The sequence below is a fragment of the Electrophorus electricus genome, chromosome 2 (genome assembly GCF_013358815.1).
Source record: "Electrophorus electricus isolate fEleEle1 chromosome 2, fEleEle1.pri, whole genome shotgun sequence".
NCBI classification, from domain to species: domain Eukaryota; kingdom Metazoa; phylum Chordata; class Actinopteri; order Gymnotiformes; family Gymnotidae; genus Electrophorus; species Electrophorus electricus.
Genome location: NC_049536.1, coordinates 1,504,612 through 1,516,478, shown reverse-complemented (window position 1 = coordinate 1,516,478; position 11,867 = coordinate 1,504,612). Strand labels below are relative to the sequence as shown.

At 39.1% G+C, this 11,867-nt stretch overlaps 1 gene segment (V, D, J or C); it reads right to left on the bottom strand.

Moving 5' to 3' along the window:
• Positions 1–911: 911 nt before the first annotated feature.
• Positions 912–2,982, bottom strand: LOC113569461. The segment is given in 3 exon segments: positions 912–1,231; positions 2,714–2,797; positions 2,952–2,982. Coding segments are annotated over 3 exon segments (435 nt in total).
• Between the last annotated feature and the right edge of the window lie 8,885 nt (positions 2,983–11,867).

Genomic DNA, 11,867 nt, shown 5'->3' with positions numbered 1-11,867 from the left:
AAAGGTGTAAAAGTAGAGATATTTAGGGGGTAATGTTTAATAATCTTATTATAATTTACTAAATGCCACCAGCCAAAGAACATTCAGTAAAATCTTCTATCTCACACTAAAACATTTGCTTTGGTGTGAAGGACATGCCTGTGTCATAAATTCACTGTATGACTCAAATAATATAAAACATACCAAACATTAAGCAGTTATTTACTGTTACATTTATTACATTTAGCTTAAAGCTTTATTTTAAACAGATACCAGAGGCCTGGAGCATAAAGTTTCTATTATAAAATATTTTGGCAAAATATATTAGGACTGTGGGTTTTTAATAAAAAGTTGGTTGTTTTTTAATATAAAACCTGTACTTTCTTTTGCAATAAAAAACAACTTTATTACCTCCTAAGGGACCCATAACAATATTTTATTAAAACAGCCCAGCGTGTGTTAAAAAGTGATATGCGGTTAGTTTCAGGCATAAATTTACAAACAATAATAATATTATGGTATATGGAGAGGACCAAAGATGTTTTAGCACCCACTCCATGATGTTCCAAAAATACACTGACTTACACATTACAGTTTCTAGTGAATGAAACTTATGTTGAGTCATCTTATTTCCTGGTTCCTTAACAAACTTTAGCAAGAGTGGTCAAATAGCAACATTATCAAAGTTTAATCCTATAACTCATTACACACACGGACCTCTGAAGTACAGACAATTAGCACTTTAAAGGCATTTCTTGTTCTGTGCAATGTTGGCAAAGAATCTTCAATTAAGACTATAATGTTGTTTGTTCACATTTTTTATTTCATTTTGACCAATAAACAGAGGAACATTTGAGTAATAAACACAGACTATCTAAAAGACAGCACATTAATGAGTGAGAGGAGAACACTTCAGTACACATGTGGGAGTTTCACGCCTCAGCACACTGCTCTCTACTCAGTGTCTGTGTGACAGGAGACTGGGAGTCCTTGGTGGCCTCACAGGTCACTGTCTTCTTCAGCCACTCCTCCTTCTGGAGGGTCAGGGTGCTGCTCCAGCTGTAGAGGCCGTCCTTCTGCAGTAGCCCGGAGCTCTGGCTCACCCCCGAGCTCCAGCTGCTACCAGCTACCTTCCAGCTCAGCTTCCAGTCTGAGGGGAAGCCCTTGTTGGCCAGACACACGAGTGTGACCTTCTCCTGCTGCAGCTGTACACTGGAGGGGGGCAGGACCGTGAGGGTGGGCGGGGCGTCACCTAGGAGACACAACACGGTCTACAGCTCAGACAGGCAGGAACCGTTAGCAGGAAAATCAGTTGTGTTTCACTTCCTCTTTTATTATTTATATTATTTTATTTATGTTTGTATGTATTACATCAACAACCTTTATTTTCAATGTTATTTTCCCTGGACATCAGAACCTAGGATATATAATTAATGAAACAATCAAATGAATATAACTTATAGTCATAAATAAATTAAAATGGAAGTATATTTAACAGGCGGTGGTTGTTCAGTATGCAAGTATTACGGTTAAAGTGCTTTGCATCAACAACCTCCAGTCAGGGACAAACACTTATACTAATGAAAATTAACCCAGTAGTCGGAATAAAGGTTTGATGGCGAATATTGCTGAAACATTTATGCTTTTGATAAAAAAACGATAATAATGTGGGTCGATTTACACTAAAATCTCGCAACACCACTGTAACGGTTAGGATAAACGCGCTAATAAATTCACCTTTAATGCGCTTTAATAAAGAGACATTTATTACAAACAATACCTACTTAAAATTGTGATTTACTGGGAATAAAAAGTGAAGTTCTTCTTACGTCCAGTGTCCTCCACACTAACTTCGTTTAAGGTCCGTACATAAACCTGCTCTAAACACACTGCCGTCTCCTCTCTTTACAGCGCCGTAGTTTAGCTTCAGAGTTAGTGAACGATACAACCCCAAAGATGCTTGTTTTTCTTTTCTTTTTTGTAATAAAAAAGTTATCAAAGATACTACATACATAAAATATACAGTTAGAAATACAGCTAAATAAAGATATAAAAAATTAAGGCAGAAACTAAATTAAAAGAAACTAAAGAAATTAAAAATTTTGAATAAGGGCTGATAGTTACTTAAATCCAGCAGAGTTTTGTGCCTCTAAAAGTGTGCGTGTGTGCATTAACCTGTGTTTCACAGAACTGAATTCGGTGATCCCTTTAAACTATTTCAGACTCGTATCGTTAATGTTTATGCGTTAGATATTTGTAGACTCTGTAGAATCATAACAATTGGTTACAAAATTTGTGTTTTTGGATATATTTTTCATATTTTTGTACACTAATATCATTTAATGCAACATCCAAGTCAAGACAATTCATTTAAACACTTGTGTTCTAGATGTATAATACAGGAATTTGAGTATTTGTAACAGCCAACGTTTTGATCCTTCAGTATGGGAGTATTGTATTTCTGCCTTTTAAAATAAACCCAGCATGCAGATAAAAGCTTGTTGAGAGATATTTCTGAAACATGTATGTTTTTACTACTGAACGACATTTAAGAAACTCTTCATCGGTATAAAGTAAAAGGTCTATAAGGACATAGCAGCGGTTATGATATAGGAAGATACTTAACGTCACAATTAGTCTATAAAAGAGTACGAGTAGTTTACAAAACCACCGTGCACACTGACGCAACGTTACATGTGTGGATAGTTGTGAAGAAAATTTAAAGTCTACTTACGTCCAACTGATAGTTTTGTTCCAGCACCGAAAGTCCACCACAGAGCTACAATCTCGTTTACTGTCCGTACAAAAACCTCCTGATCTAAACACGCCGCTCTCGACACTATTTACCGCGTAATATATAGCTTCGATATTAATGCTTTAGAAAACTCATAAAGGACTTACCCAAAAGCTTTTTAGATTTTTAAAATAATAAAATAAAATACACACATATATTTTATTATTAGATAAATTACGTCGTAATAGCTGTTGCCCCGTAAACCACATTAAATGCAACCGCAACAAGTTTTTAAGTCTGCATTATTATCAAACATCAAACATGTCGATTATGATTTCAGAAAATACCAACTTTTGTATAAGCAGTGAAAGTTACTTACGTCCAACTGAGAGCTTTGTGCCGCCACCAAAAGTGTACCACAGTGATACGAAGTCGTTCAGTGGTCGTACAAAAACCTCCTGCACTAAAGAAGCCGCTCTCCCTCTTTGCGTTTTAGAAAGCCTTTTTCAAAACAATAATGAACTGCTACAATTTTTACTTTTTAAAATATGCAAGAAAAATATCTAGGCATTAAAAATAAATTAACTAATTTTCTTGCAGCTCATATTTTTCCGTTTGCTCGTTTTTCGAATTGGTATTATCGAAATAACTGTACATTAAAAAGTTTATGGAAAATTAATATAAAATAACCTTTTGATACAATTTTTTGGACGTATCAATATAACTTTATAGAATCAATGATCAATGCTGAGAAAAGTAGGAGGACTAATGAAAGCATTCTATCTGAACATTGTAAATGTACTGTGAATTTCTGCTAAATAACCGAATAATGATCCAATAAAATGTTTGTATATTTAATACCTTGTTTTTGTTTGGCAGTATCTTCAGTACAATCAAATATGAAACAAGACAAAAAATCAACAAAAACAGTCACAGAGAGTGACACTGTAAACAAACAAAAATTAAGATGCATTGAATAACGTGAGACTGCCCTCCACTGGTTCTTGACAAAACACTACAACGATCTGAACGTCCAGACTGCCTGAGTCATTGTATTAAGAACTTGATCAGGAAAAGTAGCATACATTGAAAATACTCAATTTTGCTCTAATATAAGTAAATGAAAATATAATTAAGAATCTTAAAACTGAATTTAAGAAAATATGCAAAAACAGAGGCAATGCCCTGAGATTTCAGTGGGTTAAACATATTATCCAAGTATACAAGCTGATCCAGGATCAGTGTATCTGGTTGTAAATGCAGTCCCGTTACCTCACAGAAAACCAGTGAAGTCCCTGGGAAACAGGAGTGTTTTTACTGTCACGAAAGAGGGCACTTGATAGCTGCATGTCCAGCTTTGATGCATAAAAATATACGAAATGTAAATGTGGTCAATGTGTTTTTATTTATTGTTTAATTGTTGTCATTTAATTAATCATTTAATCATTTCTGTCACTGACCCTACTTAGACTGGGTCGTAACATCTGTTTCAGCAACACGGAACTCCACGTGCTTCAGAACCCTGGACAGCTCCCACAATAGAGCTAATGAGACCCAGGTGAAGCTCATCACAGAGACACTCCTGAACTCACCCAATCCACTGATCTCCAATCAGCCCAGAGCCAGATGAAGAGCCAGCTGTACTGAGGGAGGAACTGCAGTTGTCTCACACATTGCTCATCTTCTTCTCAGAGGCAAAGAGCCAGTGATCTCCAAATGTGCAGAGAACTGAATGAAGAGCCACATTTACAAAACACATCAGACTCTTACCCACACCTGGCCAAATATATAGAATTTTCCTGATATATTCTTCTGTGTTTACTGTTTGTCCTACAATGTATTGAACAGAAATAGCAAAGGTCACATTGCACACCAGAAACCAATAGAAAGAAACAATAAATACTGTTACGACCCCGTCTAGGCTGGGAGGGTTTTGAGTATTACTACAGTAGAAATGAGTAATGGAATGAATAAGCAGACAAAGATGACAGCAAACATCTAGTGTATTTAAATGTTTTTGGTGTTTAAAGACAAGAAACTGGTGCAATTGCATCAGGAGTGATCAAGGCCAACACAACAAACAAAACCACACTAGAAACAAAACGACGACTGACTAAGCTAACAAAAAGAAACTGACACTGACTACACCGTTAGAACAAAGATAAAGCCACACCCAAACACAATGGCAGCCCTCCCTGCCACCAGTGTGTAACTATGGACAGGACAAGACATACATACAAGATACAAGAAACTATATTATCCAGCAATCAACCAAAGGGGCAAAACCAACCGTAAATCAAGGGGAAAATCCAAAGTCATACACAAACACAAGCTCAAAAATGTAGCGACAAGTCAAAACCAACAACACCAAACTCTTCTCCCATGAGCCCTCAAGCCAAGCCCTTTGTCTCTTCCTCGTCCTTTTATTTTGATCCTCTGCTCACTGGAAAACCGGGTGTGGATCAGGATGGGTGTGGATCAGGATGGGTGTGGATCAGGATGGGGGACACCAGAGAGGAAGAGGCAAAACCTGGAACACAGAAGGCAGATATACAGGCGGACATAACAATACCTTATTACAAGAGCCTGCTGATCATGTAATTAAAACAGAGGTAAACTTCCCTCCTTGCACTGTTTGGCTTATCATTCATGTTGGTCTCATTTTGTAATAAACTGTAGTTGGATCTTCACAGTGACTCTGGGCCAACATTGTTACAGGGTTGTAACCTGCTATGGGTAGAGAAGATCTCACCATGGAAGAGCAGATGAGTAGCAGCCTGTGTAGAGTAGAGAGGCTTGCTGTCTACTATGCACAGACTTATACAATGGAAAAAGTCATTTATCTTGGCAAAGTTGAATAAGTAGAGTTTGGTACATCGAACTGACATACTGTGAACCTCAAACACTGTTTACTCCTCTTTCAAATACAAATCGCATATAAGCAAAACAGGGTCGTAAAATGAGCCAATTCTAAAATCTTAGAATATTACACAACAGTCTTGACTCATTAATATTTATTCTCCTAAAATTTGCATACACCAGCCCACATTCTAGCCCAGGAGACATTACCATCGACCTGCACAGTTAAAGCTTCAGCAGTTCTGAAGAACAAAACAATGACAACAGATCAACAATGAAAATGGCAGATTACATACAGAAATGTACCATTCCAGGCTCTGATGATGATGTCACACCCTTCTCAAGGAACCACACTGTTAATGGGCTTTGTTGATTTCATATTTAACAGGATTCCAGACAACTTTCATTCAAATTTGTTCGTTTACTCTGCAGATTTTACTCCAGAGAATTTTCCAAGCATTTACGTATTATATTTACATTTTTGTCATTTAAAAATATAAATGTGTGAGTGAATTACAAAAGTGCCAGTACAATATGGAGCAGCGTCACTCAGTGTCTGACACTGAAGAGAGAGGCAGTTCCAGTTTTATTGGCATCATGATCTCAAGCACAACCTGTAAGCAGCCAGCGCTGCTGTGTGATTCTTTTACACATTTTGTTGCTTTAAGTCAGATCATCTTAAATAGACAGTTTCATAGTGAGCTGACAACTTTAATTTACTTCATGTTGTTGTCGAGATCAAAAGCGAGTAGCTAATATTAATAATGTTAAAATAGTAAAAAATAGCAGTTAAATAGTAATGTCCATCTATCTTATTTACACAGAGGTTCAATTTATTTTCCTGCCATTTAAAGCTGTCATTTAAATCCACAATAGAAGATGATTCCTTGTCAATTCCTGTCAGGTAAATTTTAATTCATATTTCATCAACAAGACAACTCAGAAGATAACTAATTTGGTTGTTAAAAATATCAACTCTGTAGCTAACTACAGCCAATCAGAGCAGAGCTCTTTAAAATATTCATGAGCCCATCAGTAAAGGGAAAACAGACTGTTTCATTCTTGGGCCACAGTATGAGAGGGGGCACTTAGAGCTGTAATGTTCATCCTGGGAGGGAGGGGAGAGGAAACTTTGCATGTGCTGCACCTGCTTCAGTGCTCTGGGAGTGTTTATAGTCCTGTGAGTTTAACACTTCATGACTGAGAGCTGCCTGCCCCAGAAACTTCACCCACAGCAACCATGACTTTGATCCCCATCTTCATCTGCACACTGCTCCTCTGGACTCAAGGTAACTCACTGCTTTACCTCTGTGGTGAACTATCACTGTGACACAGATCTACTATTCTTATTTAAAAAAACTATTCACAGGGTTAGTACTACTATATAATAGCATATGTACAGTTAATTGTTAACTTTTTTGTGTTTTGTATTCATTTTTTTAGGATCCAGATGTCAGGTAACAGTGACTCAGGATTCAGTGAAATCTGCTCTTCCAGGAGACACAGTCACCATCAGCTGTAGAACAAGCCCTGCAGTGTATTATGACAGCAGCTATGGTCATCGTTTAGCCTGGTACCTGCAGAAACCTGGAGAAGTTCCTAAACTCCTGATCTACAGGGCTACTAACTTACAGTCAGGAATTCCAGCTCGTTTCAGTGGTAGTGGATCTGGATCTGACTTCACTCTGACCATCAGAGGAGTCCAGACTGAAGATGCAGGAGATTATTACTGTCAGAGTTACCATGATATCAGTAGTACACGCCTATTCACACAGTGTATATAGTCGTACAAAAACCTCCCTCAGTCAGACTGCACAGAGACTGCACTGCTGCAGCTGGGACCTACTGCAGGTGTTGAGGGGGAGGATGTGATACAGCACAATAACACACTCTGTGGAGGAGAGGAACCACAACACACTGACTCACTACTGAACACACTGACTCAGTACTGAACACACTTAAATCTGAAGAATCATAAAGCCATAATATTCACAGTTTTACAGGTACCATTATCAGCACATTACTTGTAGCTAAGATGCTTTGTTAATAATAATTGAAGAATTATCCATTTGTAGAATATTTAAATGACCATTGATTCTGAACCTGTTGGGTAACTGAAACTCTAACACGTATAGCTTGATATTGTTTGTTATTGTTTGTTTCACATTTCTAGGTATCAGCACTGATACCTGTATTCTACCGCATTCTAGTTCATTGGTATATTGGACTCTACTGTACTGTACTAGGATGTGCTCTATGAGTAAATTACAAAGCACTTTTGTAAGTTGCTCTGGATAAGAGCGTCTGCCAACTGTCAGACATGTAAATGTAAATGTCTGTGTGTGTGTCTGTGTATGTGTGTGTGTGCGCGCGCGCACATGTGAGTGCTAGAGTACTGAAAACACTGAACAACATAAAACACATAACCTCAAGGACTGAAGAACACTGGTATAGCGGATCCCATTTTACACTCCCTTTCAGTACACACTCTGGCCACAGGAGGGAGAGAAATCAGCACATCTGCTCTCCTCATCCCAGAAACACACACTAATTGTCTCTCTCCAGTAGCTCTCTCAAAGCCAACAAAAAAGTCCCACTAGCAGCACCCCCAGCCATCTGAGCACTGTGGTCCAGTCCAAGAGCTCCACTAGCAGCACCCCTGACTGCCTGAGCACTGTGGTACATTCCTAGAGCTGTGCAGTAGAGCTTCCTTCCCTCTGTCCACTGTGCTGGAACAACCTGAGAGCTGACAGAAACAATGACAACTCTAGCAGATGCATGAGACCATGATGCTTACACCAAAGTCAGTTTGATCCTGAACTGTGTGTGAAGCACCTGGTTATAGAACTCTCTCACGTGTGTGTGTGTGTGTGTGTGTGTGTGTGTGTGTGTGTGTGTGTGTGTGTGTGAAAATCACCTTGTTGAAGAACTCTTAAATAGCATGTGTATGTGTGTGTATCACCTGGTTAAACAGCTCTACTAGCATGTTTGTGTGTGTGTGTGTGTGTGTGTGCAAATCACCTTGTTGAAGAACTCTTAAATAGCATGTGTATGTGTGTGTATCACCTGGTTAAACAGCTCTACTAGCATGTTTGTGTGTGTGTGTGTGTGTGTGTGTGTGTGTGTGTGTGTGTGTGTGTGTGTGTGTGTGTGTGTGTGTGTGTGCAAATCACCTTGTTGAAGAACTCTTAAATAGCATGTGTATGTGTGTGAAGCATCTGGTTAAACAGCTCTACTAGCGTGTGTGTGTGTGTGTGTGTATCACCTGGTTAAACAGCTCTACTAGCATGTGTATGTGTGTGTGTGTATCACCTGGTTAAACAGCTCTACTAGCATGTGTGTGTGTGTGTGTGTGTGTGTGTGTATCACCTGGTTAAACAGCTCTACTAGCATGTGTGTGTGTGTGTGTATCACCTGGTTAAACAGCTCTACTAGCATGTGTGTGTGTGTGTGTGTGTGTGTGTGTGTGTGTGTATCACCTGGTTAAATAGCTCTACTAGTGTGTGTGTGTGTGTGTGTGTGTGTGTGTGTGTGTGTGTGTGTGTGTGTGTGTCTGTGTGTGTGTGTGTATCACCTGGTTAAACAGCTCTACTAGCATGTGTATGTGTGTGTGTATCACCTGGTTAAACAGCTCTACTAACATGTGTGTGTGTGTATCACCTGGTTAAACAGCTCTACTAACATGTGTGTGTGTGTATCACCTGGTTAAACAGCTCTACTAGCATGTATATTACCTGGTTAAACAGCTCTACTAGCATGTATATTACCTGGTTAAACAGCTCTACTAGCATGTGTATCACCTGGTTAAACAGCTCTACTAGCATGTGTATTAACTGGTTAAACAGCTCTACTAGCATGTGTGTGTGTATCACCTGGTTAAACAGCTCTACTAGCATGTGTGTGTGTATGTGTGTATTACCTGGTTAAACAGCTCTACTAGCATGTGTGTGTGTGTGTATCACCTGGTTAAATAGCTCTACTAGCATGTGTGTGTGTGTGTGTGTATTACCTGGTTAAACAGCTCTACTAGCATGTGTGTGTGTGTATCACCTGGTTAAACAGCTCTACTAGCATGTGTGTGTGTGTGTGTGTGTGTGTGTGTGTGTGTGTGTGTGTGTATCACCTGGTTAAAGAGCTCGCACAAACATGTATGTGTGTGTTTCAGCAGTGTGTGTGCTTTCAAACCTGATTAAAGAGCTCTCAATAGCATATACATCTGTAAAGCACATTTATGGCATGTACTTACAGAAAGGTGTTGGTTGTAATATCTACATTACTTGTAAAAGCCTCAAAGCAAAACTAAAAAAGTAACTGTCAGACAACAAACATGTCTGAATTGGATGTGTTTGGGGGAAGTGGCAGATATGGAAAATTATGCAAATTTAGTGTGTAGTGTAGTGTAGTGTGTAGTGTAGTGTAGTGTAGTGCGGTCCTGGGCAGGAGTAGGTGTGTCCCTCCTGCTGGACAACCAGCCTACCGTGACAAGAGGGGGAATCGATAACTAATAAAGAAACATGTTCTGTTTGGAGGGCGCTGGTCTATGATTTGATAAGGTCAGAAAAGACTTTATTATCATTGTACTTGTACAACAAAACAGGTAGCTCACAGCATCAATAAAAATAATAAAATAATATAATAGAAATAGAATGGAAATAGAAATATAAACATTTGGAGAGATACACATGTATACAGCTGACTTGAAAAAATGAAGTGTAAACAGGAAGTGTAAACAGTGAGGTGAGTGTAGGAAAATGGAGTGTGCCATTATGGGGGCATAAACTTGTTCTCTTTGCTAGGAATGTGGCGTTTGGTTTTTCTTATTTGTTCATTTAATCAGGGTAATGATACACTCACCACCACAAGAGGAATGAATGTTAGGTGGTGTTGGTGTAGCTGCAGGGAGAGTAATCCATCAAACTGGACAGCAGGGAGCGACATAATCCACCTCAGCAGGATTAGAGAGAGAGAGAGAGAGAGAGAGAGAGAGAGAGAGAGAGAGAGAGAGAGAGAGAGAGAGAGAGAGAGCAGTGGGTTGTAACTCAGATTTGCATTACCAGGGGTGAGTGATTCTCTTTCTCCCAGAATAGAGCCATACTTTCACCAGATGTTCTGGTCTGTTCAGATAAGCTCACTCAGGCACAAGAAACTGTCTGATAACATTAATAAAGATGTTTGTCTCTTATAAAAGAGCAGACAATGTCCAAAATGAAGCTTTATTTCAGTGGAAGTAACAGAAATGCCTGGACACAGAACAGAATACAAACAGAGCTGCTGCATTCTGTTCTCCTACACTGGTCAGAACTCCCTCCTGCACCTCTGAGACGTCCACAGTCCAGTTTACCACTCACTGAGTTTAGTGCCTCATCCACAAGTCAACCATAGTGATACATTCTAATGAAGCTGTCATTCAAAAACCTCTTTGACTTTATAGTGACCACACACACACACACACACACACACACACACACACACACACACACACACACACACACACACACAGAAACACACACACACACACACACACACACACAGAAACACACACACACACACACACACACACACACACACAACCCTAAGCTTCATATTTTATCTTTAATCTTTAATTATTTTTCCCATCTCCACCTAAACTAATATTTAATGAATGTTAATAATCTAGTATATTCTGTATTGTCAAAAAGGTGCAGAATACCTCAGTTCGTTTGCAAAATAATTCATACGATAACATGACAATGACATTGTGTTTCATCTGCTCTGCATCCACTTGGTCTCCTGCTGTGATGATGTTGTGTAGTCTGTCTAACGTGAGTGTGTGGACTGTGATGATGGTGTGTAGTCTGTCTAATGTGAGTGTGTGGACTGTGATGATGGTGTGTAGTCTGTCTAATGTGAGTGTGTGGACTGTGAGGATGGTGTGTAGTCTGTCTAACGTGAGTGTGTGGACTGTGATGGTGGTGTGTAGTCTGTCTAATGTGTGTGTTTACAGTGTGATGTTGTAAGGACCCAAGTTGCCGTGGCGATGGAGGACTCCATTCTGTGTGATCACAGCTACATTGTGATGTTACCACCACGTTGGCCCTGGACATTCAAAACATCTCTGTGGACAGCGATGTTTCTCCATCTTCTTACGTTTGTCAGGCTAAGTCCAGATAACATTGCGTTGACCTGATAGAAACGTACATGTAAAAAGGTTGTGTGCAGCAAACAATACTGAGGTGAACACATCACATGAATACATTACATACTTCCATATATTTATGCTGCAGGTCTTTTACTTAAAGACAGATAAACTCAGCAG